At 35.8% G+C, this 17,777-nt stretch overlaps 1 protein-coding gene across 1 annotated transcript in view; it reads right to left on the reverse strand.

Annotated features, from left to right (window-relative positions):
• Positions 1 to 17,777, reverse strand: part of BIRC6 (baculoviral IAP repeat containing 6) — a 266,933-nt gene that overhangs the window by 125,094 nt on the left and 124,062 nt on the right. The window contains exons 35-44 of the mRNA XM_011936037.1: positions 17,465 to 17,648; positions 16,698 to 16,853; positions 14,909 to 15,042; positions 13,768 to 13,921; positions 10,526 to 10,642; positions 8,416 to 8,570; positions 7,509 to 7,635; positions 6,077 to 6,187; positions 4,428 to 4,561; positions 2,318 to 2,445 (exon numbers count right to left, since the gene is read on the reverse strand). Coding sequence (XP_011791427.1) covers positions 2,318 to 2,445; positions 4,428 to 4,561; positions 6,077 to 6,187; positions 7,509 to 7,635; positions 8,416 to 8,570; positions 10,526 to 10,642; positions 13,768 to 13,921; positions 14,909 to 15,042; positions 16,698 to 16,853; positions 17,465 to 17,648 — 1,400 coding nt within the window. The remainder of the gene's footprint in view (positions 1 to 2,317; positions 2,446 to 4,427; positions 4,562 to 6,076; positions 6,188 to 7,508; positions 7,636 to 8,415; positions 8,571 to 10,525; positions 10,643 to 13,767; positions 13,922 to 14,908; positions 15,043 to 16,697; positions 16,854 to 17,464; positions 17,649 to 17,777) is intronic.

The following is a 17,777-nucleotide window of genomic DNA, read 5'->3' on the forward strand; positions in this document are numbered from 1 at the left end:
CCGTCTCTACTAAAAATACAAAAACAAAATTAGCAGGGTGTGGTGGTGGGGGCCTGTAGTCCCAGCCACTCGGGAGGCTGAGGTGGGAGAATGGCGTGAACCCAGGAGGCGGGGCTTGCACTGAGCCAAGATGGCGCCACTGCACTCCAGGCTGGGCGTAAGAGCGAGACTCCATCTCAAAAAAAAAAAAAAAAAAAAGGGATAGGAACAATTGGACATCCACAGACAAAGGAAAAGGGGAAAAAAAAGTATCCTGAAAGCAAAAAAATAGAAAGCCTAAACATAAAACTGTAAAATTTCTAGAAGAAAACGGAATATTCTGTGTGACTTTGTGTGAGGAGGGTATTTAAAACAGTAACAAAAAATATGTAGACGTCGACAATGTAGATTACATCTAGAATTTAAACATTTCTGCTTTTTGAAGGATACTTAATAAAGTGAAAACAGAGTCCAAAGACCAATAGATAGCATTTGCAAAACACTCATCTGATAAAACTGAATGCCTTCTTTATACTGAGTATTTCTTTCAGTGTATATTATATCATTAACTAAAGAGCTGCTGGATCTTTCACGGAATACCAGAGCCTCTATTAAAAATAAACATAAACTAACATTCTTCTTGGGCCACAGCTTTGTGGACCCTATTAAATAAACTAGGCCATAGAAATGTACTGGGTATATGTGGGGTGAAGTGAGGTGGAGAAAATTCCTAAACAGTTTTTGTGGCATAAAAACCTCAAAACATCTCTGCTCAAATATTAGATGTGACTCAACTACAAACAAGATTAATAATCCTTTAGAAAATGTTACAGCAAATGTATTAAAAGTTTAGTATGAAAATCTTCACTGTTGTGAACTCTATGGATCAGACTATGCTAAAGCCTGCAGAGTTAAAATTAAAAAGCCTAGTTAAAAGAAAAATAAAACAAATGGTGACTAATCTTTACTCCTCAGGTGATTCTATTTATGTCATTCAAAATTTCACAAAATCCTCACAAAGTATGTATAAATATTGTTTATTTGAATAAAATTAGATGAAAAAGTGGCAATAGCCACTACTGACTTATTCCTGATCATTAATTTATTTGAAACAGAGTGTTGTTCTGTCACCCAGGTTGGAGCACAGTGGCACAAATCAGGGCTCACTGCAGCCTCCACCTCCTGGGCTCCACTAGTTCAATCAATCTCCTGCCTCAGCCTCCACAGTAGCTGGGATTACAGGTGTATACCCATACCACCCTGGCTGCTCTCAAACTCCTGGGCTCAAGCGATCTCCCTACCTCAGCCTCCCAAGGTACTGGGATTACAGGCGTGAGCCACTAAGCCCAGCCCTATTCCTTACATTAATGGAGATTTTTTGAAATACTCAAGCATGCCAGATGTTTCATTAATTATGTAATTTGTTCATCATGTAGTTTTATTGTAACTTCAAAAACAAAATAACACTTTATAATTCATTAAGTTTTTAGCCAGGCACGGTGGCTCAAACCTGTAATCCCAGCACTTCGGAAAGCTAAGGCGGGCAGATCACGAGGTCAGGAAATCGACACCATCCTGGCCAACATAGTGAAACTCCATCTCTACTAAAAATGCAAAAATTAGCCAGGTGTGGTGGTGCACGCCTGTAATCCCAGCTACTTGGGAGGCTAAGGCACGAGAATCGCTTCAACCCAGGAGGCAGAGGTTGCAGTGAGCCAAGACTGCACCACTGCACTCCAGCCTGGCAACAGAGCAAGACTCCATCTCAAAAAAAAAAAAAAGGGGGTTTTCATCAGAAAGTAATGTTGGATTTTAAGAAATATAGAATGAAAAACAATGACATTAATAAGAGATATATGATACTGAAACATTCATGCATTACAATAATCAACCCATTATGATCAAAATTTATTCTTATAACAGAGTCTGATTTTGTTAATAAATTTATTTAGAATTTCTACAGAAGATTAGTATGTAATTTTCTTTTATAATCTCTATTTTTCAGGTTTTCTTATATATAAAATCACTGGTAACTCTAAATAGCTTCAAAATAAATTTCACCTTTTAAAAAGCTTATAATAACTATTAACCATTAAAAGCAAGTCAACGGTATTCCTTTCATATTAAAGACATTAGAGACAGAAGGACTTAGGAGAAACATAATGAAATGAAATAAAAACAATCAGGAAACACACCAATAAATCCTTCCCTCTTACTTCCTACTGTCCTCCTGCTTATTTGTTTACAGATAAATTCCCAACAAATGTTAAAGAAAAGTATATTGGGAGAATTACGTGCTACTTCTATATCAGGAACAAATTAGTACACAAAAATTTACCTTTCAGTTGAAAGTATATGAATTAGCTTGAGCAAAAATTCACTGAATATCTGAGGACATGTTGAAGAAAGATGCACTTGTAATCGAGTAAGAAACTCTTGCATAGCTTGTGTAGCTGTGGGACCAACCTGAAGAGAAATGTATATTCACTGAAAACTGCTTACTGATAACATTTAAAAAATCATTCATTTAAAAATTATCAGGTATAAAGTCAAAAGCTACACACTGTAACTTTTAATAGGAAGAAAGCAAAAGTATTAACAATGATAGCAGGAAATAAATTTTTTAGGTCTTGATGTATTTATTTTGAACTGCAAATAAAAATACTGTTAATACTTTTCCATTATGGTTTATACAGCACAACTATATTAGGTTTATTGAACTCAATACTGAAAAAAGTTCACCTGAATTACACAATAAATACTTTTATAATGCTTTCTAGAGTATAAGTAACTTCAACATAGATTTTCACAAATAACCTTCTTAATTATCCCATTTCAAAATCAAATAACTCATAGCAGAGAGGTAAAATGATCCATAAAAGGTCATGTTTCTAACAACTAGCAAAGCAAACATTAAGCTAAGTGAAAAACAAAACAAAAACTAAATAAAAATAAATTTATACCAAGTCAAAAAAAAAAAAAAAACTGCTTCCCCAAACTTCTAACTCATCAATGAAAAAAATGATAGTGAATACTGCACTAAGTAATCTGAAGTACATTTTGGAATGTGCTCTAACACTTCTACATATTATTTTACTTGATCCTAATTTGGTTTCATGAACAATTCATAAAACCTTGGAGGAGTTCTGGAAAAATAAAATAGAACATAATCCTCCGAACTATTTTAGAGTTAAATAAAGTTAATTTCTGATACTGAGCATACAAATCAGAGCTTTCTAATCAAAACTTCCTATACAAAACCAAGATATCAGTAAGAAAGCTCAATCTTCAACAACTTAAAAAGTTTTAAAAAGTTATTTCCTCCTGTCTTTTATTAAAAAACAAAGAAAATATTATTTTTTGCAATGCCTTGTTCACTGACACCTAACTATACCAATAACTAGTTATGTAATTTGGGGCAATGTAGCTGATGCATGTTTTCTTACATGTAAAATAATTAAGTCAGAGTTGGTGATCCCGAGGAGTCTTCCTGTTACAAATTCAATCAATCTTTAAGTATAATAATCACTTGATAACATGTCTCTGCCCCCACCAAAACCCTGTCCCAATCTAATTGTAAGTTAGTTTCCTCTCTCTTACTTATTCCTTGTCTCATTTATTTTATTAAGACATATAATATTAAAATATATTAAGTATTAGAGTATTGACTAAAGTTCTATGAAGGCAGATATTTGATCTTGGTAAATACTGTATCTCTAGTAGCTAGAATAAACACATAGAAGCCTCTTAAACACCGAATAAATGAATTAATAGGAGAAACTGGACTGTTGAGGACAACTAAATCAGAATTTATCTGGCAGCAAATCCAAGAATTTTAAAATGATAAACTTGCAAGATAATCTTGAATAACCTTGATTTTAAAAGACGTTTTAAATGCTAAATATATTTTTACTTTAAAAGAAATATAATGAAGTAGAAATATTTACACAGAAGCAGTACAACATAACAAGAAATTAAACTGATATAAAGGAAAATTTACAGTGAAACAGAAAATGTTTATAAGCCCAGAGCAATATTGTTATTTTTTGCTAAGCAAAATCATTAACATCATAAAACGTTTAAGGTAAATTGATAATCTTGATGGAAGTAATCAAATATGACATATTAAAATTTATTTTGATTCCAAAATTTTTGAAACGTTTCTCTACCTTTGCAGTATTTACTCAGAATGTTTCCAGTTATCCAAAATTAATGCCAAAAATATGTATCTACATGAAAACCTAGTATCACTGTTCTAGGAGGTTAACTTACCACCTGCTATTAGTGTCAGTATAGCTATTATTACAAATAACAAAACCTTTTTTATTATACTGATACATAAAAGGCTATTATTTAATACTTTAGCAAATAAAAAATTACACAGCTTTACATCACAAATACTGTTTATTGAATAGTCTGGGCATATCCCAGGCTAAACATCATATTACCTGTGGACTGTGTTGATTTGTTCCATGTGGACTGGTGCCAGAAAGAAATTTCACTAATATATGGATAAGGTTTGGATCTGAAACCAACAAATGAGCAGTACTCTCCTGAGTTCCAATGGCACTGCTGGAACCAGCTATAAAACATTTTTTAAAAACCTCTTAAGAAATGAACAATGAAATAATGGAAATGCAGTATTTAAAAGCATCTTTTAGTTCCAAGGAAAATTCATATATTCCTAGTAGTTACAGTTTATTAAAGGGGTTTCAATTTCTTTTTTTTTTTCTTTTTGAGGAGTCTCGCTCTGTCACCTAGGCTGGAGTGCAGTGGCGTGATCTCGGCTCACTGCAACCTCCACCTCCTGGGTTCACGCCATTCTCCTGCCTCAGCCTCCCAAGTAGCTGGGACTACAGGCGCCCGCCACCACGCCTGGCTAATGTTTTTGTATTTTTAGTGGAGATGGGGTTTCACTATGTTAGCCAGGATAGTCTCAATCTCCTGACCTTGTGATTGGGCCACCCGCCTCAGCCTCCCAAAGTGTTGGGATTACTATCTACCATCTGTCTCCTCCGGCCCCCTTCTGATTGTAAAAACACCTCAAGCTTAATGTACATCTTATTTAGTACAGTCAAATAGAAAAGATACAACTAGGTCCTGACTCTTATTTGGAAAGCCTATTCTAACTATCTTCCCCTTCCAGAAACAGTCAGAGATCTACTTTTCAGATAAACTTTTGAGTTTTCTACAATAAGTTGTGGCAAAATTATTCCTTTCTGCATGTTAGCTGTATACAGGTTAACTGTGAACTAACGTAGAGGTAACACAATAGTTTTCTGAGATGAATAAAATATCCTTTGCATGAAATCCACTTTCAGTATCATAGTGATGCTTTTGATCTCATATTTGGAAAATATATTCCAAATGAAAAAAGATAATAGCATTTTAAAGCTAAGCAATTATTTAAATTATTAAACAAAACCCAGGAATCTAGTTATGTATGTTTATGAATATAATAATGAATAAATCATCTTCAAATACAAAGGTATCTTAAAAGAATAACATAAAAACTTAGATGAAATGTAAAAACCTGCCTTTGTACTCTAAAAGCAATCAATTTTCTTTTAATAAGTTTTTAAAAGGTAAAAATACGATTTGAACATCTAACAAGACATATGAGACTGTATTATCAAAGTAAACAAGCACAAAGGATATACAAGAACTAATTCAGAAGAGACATGTTAAAATAAAAAACTCAATCACTTTTATTGGAGACAGAGTCTTGCTCTGTCACCCAAGCTGGAGTGCAGTGGCATGATCTAAGCTAACTTCAAACTTCGCCTTCCAGGTTCAAGTGACTTTCGCGCCTCAGCCTCCCAAGTAGCTGGGACTACAGGCGACCACTAACTTTTGTATTTTTAGTAGAGAGAGGATTTTACCACGTTGGCCAGGCTGCTCTCGAGCTCCTGACCTCAAGTGATCCACCTGTGTCGGCCTCCTAAAGTGCTGGGATTACAGGTGTGAGCCACCACATCTGGCCAACTCAATCACTTTGACAAGTGTACCACTCCTTCGAAAACTCTGTTTTAAGAATCCAACAGTAGAACACTAAAGTACATGTCAGAGATTTAAATGAATAAATTTATGAACTTACAATTAAGCTGCATGTTTGTCATGAGCGTTAGGCTATGAAGCACAAGGCACCACGTCCGGAGCAAAGTATTGGGATACCAAGCTAGCACTGTGAGAAAGCTAGTTATTGATGCTATGCAGAAAAGAGAAAGGGAAAATATTTTTCAGAAAAACAATGTTTATGAAGAATTAAAAGTCAAAAGAATAAATTAAAAAACAAGACAATATTTCTTTAAATCAACTCTTTAGTGTCTCCAAAACATGCAAATAAAAGGAAATCTCCATTAAATACAACTAAAGCGTGAAGAATCAGTAACACTTTAGGATAAGGTTTAAAGCTCAGCCCACTACACCTGAAATGACACGTTATCACTATCAGTTTGTAGTACTTTCCAAACTATAGGCATTTCTACTTCAATACAATTTACTAAAAATCCTCACACTCTACAAAACCGGCAGCTGAAAACAAAAACAGATACTGGAAAAACTGGTATTATAGGCGTGCGTCAACACAGTCGGCTAATTTCTGTGTTTTTTTTTCTAAAGACGGGGTTTCACCATGTTGGCCAGGCTAATCTAAAACTTCAGCCCTCAAGGGATCTGCCCACCTCAGCCTCTCAAAGTGCTGGTATTACAGGTGTGAGCCACTGTGCCCAGCTAGAAATAACTATTTTTTACTCTTTTTTTATATATATTTAATATTTTTCATAATAAAATTAAAAACAGATGAAAACAAATAATAATAATAATATAGTGGAAGAGATGGAAACCTATCAATTAAAGAAAGGTTGGCTGGTGCTGAGACAGTGCAGATGTAAGTAGAACCCATGACACAGTGGGGCTGGCACTAATATTGGAAGATACACCGTGTAAGAGCCAAGCAAGCTACAGGATTCAACACTCAAGGAAGAAAGCATCAGGAACAGATTCTCATTTTTATTTTTCTTTAAATATAACTAAAATAGATTCCTGTAGCTAGAGCTGAAGGCTAATTCTTTTCCTGTTATATTATTTTACTACCACCATTCCCACACTCTTGTATTTGCCAAGAAACACACACAACTTCTACAGGAAACTGACAACCTTCTCCAGCTGACTAATTCCTCCAGGGGCTAACTCATAGTTTTAAAAAATGAAAAATAATAAACCAACCTGCTTTGACAGATAAGACAAAACTTCAAGAAAATACAAAAGAGCAACAGAACATTATAAATTTTAGTTGCATACAGGCATACCACAGACCAGAGAGTAAGAGTCTTCTATTCTCAGCAAGGTCTCCCTGTATCTTTCCTGCTAATCAGTAAGTCAGTGCACCTTTTTAAAAAGGCATTCTGTTTCTTCCCCACTAGCATGTTATAACCTTTAATGACAAAGATTAGGTATACTTTAACCTAATAATTACCTTTTAAGCTTGTTATTTAGACTATAATGATTTTTCTCCTAATAAATCTTACCTTGATTTAATGAAATGACAGGTATTCTATTAGCATTATATAAAAATATGTCTGCTCCATTTTCTTTGTTTCCAGGTGAACTAGAATTCAGGCTCAGTGTGAGCCACAATTGGAGAAGTGACTCCAACTGAAAAAGAATGAAAATTGACAGGAGAAAAATGTACCTATTATATTATGAAACACAATTTAAACAAAAATCTTATGTTTAAATTCTTGTCATGAGTAAATAACCTTTTCTATCAAACACTTCTTCTTCACACTTAAAAGCATCTTCTAGTTAATTAAATTAGTTGATCAGCAAACACATCTTAAAATTCTTGAAGAAACAAAATTTACCTGAATTAAAACTTATAAATTACCTCATAAAAAGATTCTTCTAAATTAAAACAGGTGATTCAAGTCATTTTTTTTCTTTGAGACAAGGTCTGCTATATCTTGAACTCCTCAAGCCATCCTCCCGCCTCAGCCTCCCAAGTAGCTGGAACTGTAGGTATGTGCTACTGCACCTGGTTAATTTTTTTACTTTATTAGAGACAGGATCTAGTGTTATGCTGCCCAAGCTGGTCTCAAACTCCTGGCCTCAAGCAATCTTTCGGCCTCAGCCTCCTGAGTAGCTAGGACTACAAACTCAAACTACCATGCCCTGTGATTCACGTCTCTAAATCACAGGTGTGTGTATGCGTAGTAGGAATTAAAGTACTGAAGCTTAAAATCATTAAAATTATCAGTGGTCCATCATTGAGAAACTGTGATTACTTCGGTAATCAAAATATTTCTGATGTTTTTCCAACTGAATATAATAAAGAACTCATCCCTGACAGGTTTAGAATGAACTTCCCAATTAGTTTCATTTTTCACCAGGCTAACATTAATATGTAAAAATACACCATTTCTCCTGAAGTCATACCTGAACATGATGGACTTGAAGCATGGAAAAAAGTTTGTTGAAACAAACATTTAACATTGGGACAGATGATAACTGTATAATAAGCTGGCTGGTTTGGTTTGCTGCTTGTAAACCCCCTAGAAGGGAATCATCTGTTCCAGTGGGAGACTGTGATACTGAAAATTAAACACAAGTATAATTTTATACATAAAGTATCAGGATATGTGTTAACTGGTTATTCATATGTATAAATAGGTTAAATTGTTTTTAAAAATCAAAACTGCATTCTTTAGAATGGTTCAAAACAGTATTTAGTATTTGAAAAACGTGTTTTTATAACATTACTTGAACGTAAAAAAGACAATGACCAAAGACAGAAGTTCCCAAATTCATAGGACTCAACCAATTAAAAAAAGGCAAAGAACCTTTTCTAGCAATTTTTATTTGCATTTTTTTCCAATTAATAAAGGAGGGAAAGTAAAGGGAAAGAAATAAGACTCCTGACTATTATTGATAAGGCAGTTTTAGAATAATCTAGATTCTAATTTATTCATCTTTAACAATGACTATAGCTTAGAATCATCTGGGGAGCTTTCAGAAGTTCTGATGCCCAGGTTACATACGAAACTAATTAAATGAGAATATATTCATGGGAACCAGAGAAATACAAGGACACTAAGAGCTTTATCATATATTTAGAGCCTTATTTTATTATTATACTAAAAAGAGAGACAGTTGTGCAGAGGATAATCAAAAGATAGAATATAAGCCTGGGCGACAGAGCGAGACTCCACCTCAAAAAAAAAAGACTATAAAGAGGATACACCAATTTCAAACAGATTTTCTTTTTTATTCTTTTTTTTTTTCAAATATCCTTTCAGTAGAATTACAAAAAGATATTCTAATAAGTGGTTTTAAATAAGAAATGTCTAACAAAGAAAAGGGCTGCTTTGGGCAGTGCTGAGTTATCTCTAATCATGCAGACACTGGACCCTATAAAAGGGATCCCCATATTGCCTGGGAGATAAGATACAAGAATATTTGTGTACCAATACTAAGATTATAGAACACTAGACCATTCCTTCTGTTTTTCCTTTTTCCCTTCTTTTGATACCCTCTAAAGCAAGAAACAAACGAAGATTGCAGACTGAAAGAATTCAATTTAACATAAGGAAGATCTAAAAACTCTAATTTCTCTGTTGAAATGGGTTGTGAACTCTCCATAAGAGAAGTATCTGTAATTTTATTGGGTTCTACCTACTATCTCTACCCCTTCTTCACTCTGCCCTAGAAAAGGTGAAGCAATATGCAGGCCTAAGAAAACAAAAACCAGCACCCTCTTCTCAGCACTGCTCCCCAATCTGTCCTTGAAAAACACAGTGCTATTTCAACTGTACTCCCCTGAGGTCTATCCAGTTCCAGACTTGCGTACACCTCATCAAGGAAAGCAAACCATAACGGGATGGCCAGCTCTTGCAGGCTACCTGTTTCTTGTAACACAGCCATGTCCATTCATTTACATATCATCTATGGCTGTTTTCCTGCAACCAAGTCAGAGTTGAGTAGTTTCAGTACACACCATATGGCAAGCAAAGCCTAAAATATTTACTATTAGTCCTTTATGAAAAAGTTGGCCTTTCTTTTCTGTAGGTTATTAGGTAGTAAATCCTCTCAATTCTGGCGTTCAGTTAACAGGTCTATTTGGCTGTCATCCTATACTATATCCTCTATCCTCGTCTTTAAGGATGATAAAGATGTTACTATAAAAAATCTATTTCATCATAAATTTGGAATAGTGCAATGAATTCACAGGCAGGTATGCAGGCTTCCATAGGAATTTTAACCTTACAACAATACAGTAAACAAAAAATCTCCACAAAACACAGTGGAGGCTTCTGCACTGAACTGACAGCACTACACAGAGGTATTCTGCATGACACTCCCTGCATTTGTTAATCCTTTGTCTTAGTTTTCAACTTGCTAGTAACTTGGAGCCGGGAAAGTGCTACATACTAAGTCCCCTCAGACTCACATCATGGAATTTAAAAATCTGTCCTTGATGAATCCACCTGAAAATGATGAAGAATTGAATCATTCACCGCAATACTCTAAAAATGGTAATTTTACTTACACGTAGGAGATGTATTTGTTAATGCCTGTAAAATGGAATCTGCTTCCAGGGTAGACATCATTTTCAACATGAGTTCTGCTTGCTGTTCAAGTCCAACTTCTAGGCGAGCATCCAGGGCTACAAAAAGCAATTGAAAGAAAAAGAAAACACTGACAATTATTACTCATGTCCTACCTCCTACAATAAAATGTTGACATCTGAACCCAAAAGAGGATGAGGAGGAGTGTGTTCTTACAGAACAACCACCTAGCATGCAGTATCAGAGCCACAGCAGGAGAAGAATATCTGTGGAAAGGAGGGTAGAGACAGGCAGTTGGTTATATAGAGACAGAAATATTAAATAAGTGAAGTAACAATAATGGAAGCAAAGACATTAAAGATAATGAGAAACAGGTTTCTCACTGTCAGAATAAAGTGCTATAAATATAGAAAAGAAGAAAGCTAAAATGAACCCTATGGAGTTAGATGAAATCCAGATACACTGATGTGAACTGATCATATTCAAGATATACAGACAGATATAGAAATATAGATGCCAAGTGTGTGTGTTCACACGCACACACAAACACATACTCCCTAGCTCTGTCCACCAGGAGGAAATGGAAACAGTCCCAAAAGAACACATTTATCTTTGACAAAATCATCATTTGTTAACCACATTTCTCCTTTAAAAGTTTTTGAAATACCATGCTCCTTTAAGAAGTGACTAATTCCCGGGGGAAGGGGGGGGAAGGAAACGGGGGGCAGCAGATTAAAGTAAAAGATGAGCCTGGGCCATCATGTTTTGCCAGAGAACAAGGTAGTGCTAAAACAATGATGAGAAAATCTCAAGGGGGATCCTATCGGTCAAATTTGAGACAATTTGAACATCAAAAAACAGATGACAACACTGTGAATATACTCATTGACAGTGAACTATACACACACAAAAAATGGTCAAAATAATAAATTTGCCAGGTGTGGTAGAGTATGCTGTAATCTCAGTTACTTGAAAGGCTGAGGTTGAAGGACTGGGCTCACCCACCCTGGGCAACATAGTGACACCCTATCTCAACAAATAAAAAGGAAAAATTTTTTTACATTTTTCCACAATAAAAAAAAAGTGATAATAAGGTATAATTCACTGAATAAAAAAGGCAACCATGAGTCCATTCAAAACTAAATGAATAAACTATTACAGTAACTTTTTCTTTCTGTTGTTTTTTTTTTTTTGAGTCAGAGTCTTGCTCTATTGTCCAGGCTAGAGTGCAGTGGCATAATCTTGGCTTACTGCAACCTCTTCCCCCAAAGTTTTAGCAATTCTCCTACCTCAGCTCCCGAGGATTACAGGTGCCCACCACCATGTCCGGCTAATTTTTTTATATTTGTAGTAGAGATGGGATTTTACCATGTTAGCCAGGCTGGTCTTGAACTCTTGACCTCAGGTGATCCACCTGCCTTGGCCTCCCAAAGTGCTGGGATTACAGGCATGAGCTACCGCGTCTGGCCAGTAATTTTTTCAAAAAGAAACTTTGTAAGGAACAGGATAGCTATAGTTTCCAAGTACCATTCTGCTCCCCAGCCCCCAAAAAACTTTTTATAGTGGCCGGGCACAGTGGCTCACACCTTTAATCCCAGCAATTTGGGAGGCTGAGGAGGGCAGACTGCTTGAGCTCAGGAGTTTGAGACCAGCCTGGTCAAAATGGTGAAACCCCATGTCTACAAAAATATAAAAATTAGCCAGGCGTGGTGGCGCACGTCTGTAGTCCCAGCTACTTGAGACACTCAGGTAGGAGAACTGCTTGAGCCCAGGAGGCAGAGGATGCAGGGAACTGAAACCACGCCACTACAATCCAGCCTGGGTGACAGAGCAAGACCATGTGTGTACCCCCAAAAAACCCAGCAACAATAAAACATTTTTACAGAGGGGAAAAGAGTAACTTTACAAGGGAGAAGTCGAGCAGACAACTCATTCATCAAGTGGTTAAACTCAACATCACCAATAGTGAGAGAGATCAAAATCATGGGCCACCTAATTGAATGAAATGGAGGGGGGAGCATTATTTGTGGGATATTCCTGCAAAGATACATTAACTCAATCTAATCACAAGGAAATAGCATACAAACACAAACTGAGGATCATTCTACAAAATAACTGGCCTGCTATCTTCAAAAGCATCAGTGTCATGAAGGTCAACTCTGAGGAAACTACTGCAGACTGAATGAGACTAAAGAGACATGACAATTAAATGCAATGCATTATCTTCCCTGGGCTCTTGTGCATAAAGAACATTATTTGGACAACCACTATAATTTGAATGGGCTCTCAGTATTTGATAGCAGTAACGTTAATTTCCTGATTTTGAGGGAATATACTTCTTGATGTGTATATATGTAGAACAATGTCCTGATTTGTAAAACAAAACAAAACAAAACAAAAATGACATCAAATTATCAATGTACTCTCAAACGGTTCTGGAGAATAAACATTCTCTGCATTAAACTTGAAACATTCTGGCAAATATGTGTTTCAAATTTTTTAAAAAATATTTTATAACAGAAGGAGCACAGTTGATAAGGGAAAAATATATTTTATTTAAAAAATTAAACACATCTCATATATTCTACATGACTAGAAAAGTGCAAAAATAAAGCCGGGCACGGTGGCTCACTCCTGTAATCCAAGCACTTTTGGAGGCCAAGGCGGGCAAATCATTTGAGGTCAGGAGCTTGAGACCAGCCTGGCCAACATGGTGAATCCCTGTCTCTACTAAAAATACAAAAAATAGCTGGGCTTGGTGGCATGCACCTGTACTCAAGAGGCTGAGGCAAGAGAAGCACTTGGACCTGGGAGGCAGTGGTTGCAGTGAGATGGGATCACCCCATCCTGGGCAACAGAGCAAGACTCCGTCTCAAAATAAAAAACTGCAAAAATAATATTTAACTATTTAATGTAGCTTCATTATCTTTATAAATAAAATACAAGTTTACTATTAAAGTCAACAATTAAAATACAGCACAATTAATTAAAATCATTGCCAATCCCACACAACACTTGCTAGGTGTTATTCTGACAGTCAAAAAGATAGAAGTTCCTCCAAACTGACTACAGAGAAACAGCTCTGAATGGTACTCATGGCACAGCTGTGATACTAAACCCACTGGCATACGCCCAGGCTCAATTTCTCAAGGGACAAAGTATACATAAATATGAGACTTGTTTTAAGAATAGCATATGCCTTAAAATACAAACATACACTTACCCTGAGAGACTGAAACACTAACTGTCTGTGATCCATTCTTCTCCGTGTTTGCTGGTGGCTTTGCTACAGGAATTCCCAGACCTCCAATGTAAGGGTTGTAATTGTAGGTCCCATAATCAGCACCCCAATAATCATACCATGTACTGCTTATTGGCTTAAAATAATGGAAAAAAAACTGTGGTTTATTTTTGCCTCTTGGCTGAATGACACATTATTCACATTATTTAAACCCAAACAGAACTACAAACTAAATATTCTATCCACCCTTTAAATTTCCCAAATCCCCTTATAATTTTAATGATTCATAAGAATCGTCCAGTAATTTTCTCCTCACTTTCTGCCAAAATCTAAAAATACTTTATATGTTTAGAAATTGAAAGTAGCACCGCTAAGAAAATCTCTTACGGACCAAAGAACAGTACCACCATAAAGTATTATAGGTGATTCTCCTTTAAAAAAAAAAGAAGTAGGCTAACATACAAGTAGAATCTGCAATGAACTCAGCTCGGATGAGGTTTAAACAGCTGTCTGAAATGCTGGTGATCTACAATATACTTCTGTACACTTAAAGGTGGTTCTCATTACTGTATGATAATTATGAGTAGCTATATTAATAAAAATGTAAGTTTTCTTTATACCATTCCATTGATTTTTTTTAAACTACAAGAGTAGTACCTACAGCAATTTAATTTTGAATATGCTGAATAATGAGCTGCATTAGTGGTAAGTATGTATATTTTCCTCTTTTAAGTAGTTACTAAGCCAAAAGTATGAGACGGAAGACTTTCCTTTCAAATATATATATAAATTTTTTTTTTTTTTTTTTTTTTGAGATGGAGTCTTGCTCTGACGCCAGGCTAAAGTGCAGTGGCACCATCATGGCTCACTGCAACCTCCACCTCCCAGGTTCAAGTGATTCTCCTGCCTCAGCCTCCTGAGTAGCTGGGACTATAGGCGCGTGCCACCACACCCAGCTAATTTTTGTATTTTTAGTAGAGACGGGGTTTCACTATGTTGGCCAGGCTGGTCTCTATCTCTTGACCTCGTGATCTGCCCGCCTTGGCCTCCCAAAGTGCTGGGATTACAAGGCATGAACCACTGCGCCCAGCCTCTTTTCAAAGAATATTCTAATGTATCATACCTTAAAAACCTTGGCTGCAAGAGGGTCCTTTTCCAAATCAATATCTAAAGGATCAATATCAACTTCCATTAGATCCTGAAGTAACTCAAGGTCAATTTCTTTATCTTTTTCCAAAGAGGACAGAGGCGGTGCACCTTCAAACAATTAAAAGTGATCTTATTGGTGGAGTATATCACATAAAATTTAGATGACATAATGCTTTTAGTTACAAAAAGTTATTTTACTTGCATGTTACATATGCCTAATAAAAAAAAAACCTCTATGCATGCAAACATTTCACTCCATAACACATAATAAAAACAAAGATGCACTGATATTTGCTTTCCTAAAGACCACAGTATTAGCTCTTGTCGAAATAAGTTGCATAAACTTTGCTATCAAAAATAATTACCAACATTACTAAATAGTATACATTCTATTACATCTAACATGTAATTCATTATATTACATTCATTATTACAGGTAATGTTACCCAGTATTAAAGAGAAAAGCAAAGAGGACTGAAGTTATAAGAATGCCATTTACTGGCCAGGCACAGTGGCTCACAACTGTAATCCCAGCACTTTGGGAGGCAGAGGCGGGCAGATCACAAGGTCAGGAGTTTGAGACCAGCCTGGCCAACATGGCGGAACCCCGTCGCTACTAAAAATACAAAAATTAGCTGGGTGTGGTGATGGCCGCCTGTAACCCCAGCTATTCCAGGGGCCGAAGCAGGAGAATCGCTTGAACCCAGGAGGCAGAGGTTGCCGTGAACTGAGATTGTGCCATTGTGCTCCAGCCTGGGTGACAAGAGCAAGACTCTGTCTCCCAAAAAAAAAAGAATGCCATTTTTACCTTATTTTTCTGTTATGAATTAGAAATTACTCTCTCTCAGATGTCTCCAAATTTTTAAGTAGCTTTCTTATAACCCTTGTAAGTACCTCCCTTATAGCTCTTACTTTTCCATCATTCCCATCCTCTTAATCAATACAACTTTATAGAATGCCTAGTAAATGCCAGCCTGTATGAGGGTTTGAGTATAAGTACATGAAGATTAATAAAATAAAACTCTCCAATCCAATAAATTAAGAGAAATTCAGAGGTGGGGATGCACTATAATTAAAACTGATTAGACGGCAAAGTCCCAAACTCTGCTGGGAATGACAGAAAAAGCCTCTTGGAGAAAGGCATGCTTTATGTGAACCTTGGGTAATGAAGTGTTCATCATACACACAGGAAATCTATTCCAGATAAAGAGAATATCAAGTAAAAAATAGAAAATCGTGAGCAAATATAAGATTAAGGAATGACAAATGGTTGAAAATGACTGCAGCATCTGACATATACCAGTTAATAGCCAAAATAGATTTTTTAAAAGTAAGGGGTATGGAGATGATAAAGGATGATGCATGCGAATTTATAAAGATACTTTTTAAAAAGAAAAAAAAGAAGATAAAATACACCAAAAAAAAATCACATGCTGGATCTTAAAGAATAAGAGCTTTTAAACTGCCGTCTTCATCACTTTGTATCTTTACATGTTTTCTACATTGCGTTTTCTTCATCATTGCCAAATCACACTATATCAACATAATTAGGACACTATGAAATGACAGCATTTTGTTGTAATGAGCATTCATTCAGAGAACCAAGACAAAATGTATTTACGAGGAAAATAATGGATCTAGTTTATAAGGCCAAACAACTAATAGAAAAATATAAAAATCAACTTTATTTTTCTCTAACATTCTTTATTTTGAAACGTGTTTCCATTCAATAAAATAAAGAAGAAACATAACGTAAAATTTACCTGTTATGTCATGTGTCAAAGGTTCATCTATAGTTTCCAGCAACGGAACTGAGGACTGTTGAAGGGAGTCATCAGAGTCACCAGCTGTTGCACCTACATCATCACCCACTGTTCCTTCCTCCATGGCTTCTGCGGCTACTGGAGCCAGTAATTCTCCTGTATGTAAGGGGATAGTCCTGTTTTAATAATTTATACAGATTTCGGAAACATATTAAGGCATATTTTTTTCCTCCAGTTTAGTCACTGACAGAATAAATGCTCTACTAACTATAAAAGAATCTGAGGCAAATGAGTTTCCACCCACCTAGGACTCACTCCATTACCTTCAAATGCTAGAGACAAGTATCTAGTAAACACGTAACATGTACAAAGAGTTATTTTAAGTACTTTACATACATTAACTCACTTATTCATAAAAACCTTATACAAAGATTATCCTTATTATCCTTATGTTATATATGAAGAAACTGAGGCAAAGTGACTTCCTCACCCAGTAAGCGGCACACCACTGATATTAATAATAAAGCAGTCTAGCTCCAATATTCATGCACTTTAACAATCTAACGCCTTTCTAAAGCCTTGCATTTATCACAACTATCAATATACTGAAATACAAAAGTAATTCTCAATGGTTACTACTGCTATAACATTAAACCGATTAAACAGACCTTTATGCTTTTAGGGGGTTAAAGATCCCTTTGAAGATTCTTAGTTGAGCAATGACAAGGTAATTCTGACATACTCTATGAAAAAAAATTCTAACACACCTGCTAAAATATCCTGTAGCATACAAGTTAAGGAATACTGAGCCCAAGCACCACCCCAAGATATATCTCCTCTATTGAAGTCAGTTCCAACCAAAAGTAATAGCAGTCTTTCCAGCTGGGGTTCGTTCACAATCTCACACAGATGAATAGTTGGCCTCGTGGCGTTTGCAATGCGTGCAAGAACCTGTAACACATTTTATAAAATCATACACTTAAAGAGCAATTACATGTTTTTTTCAAACAATAACAGAAGTCTACCAATACTTTAGCACTGAACAACAGGTTTCAATAACGATGTATGAGTCTGGTGTCA

This window comes from Colobus angolensis, unplaced genomic scaffold (assembly GCF_000951035.1).
Source record: "Colobus angolensis palliatus isolate OR3802 unplaced genomic scaffold, Cang.pa_1.0 Scaffold15, whole genome shotgun sequence".
Taxonomy (NCBI): Eukaryota; Metazoa; Chordata; class Mammalia; order Primates; family Cercopithecidae; genus Colobus; species Colobus angolensis.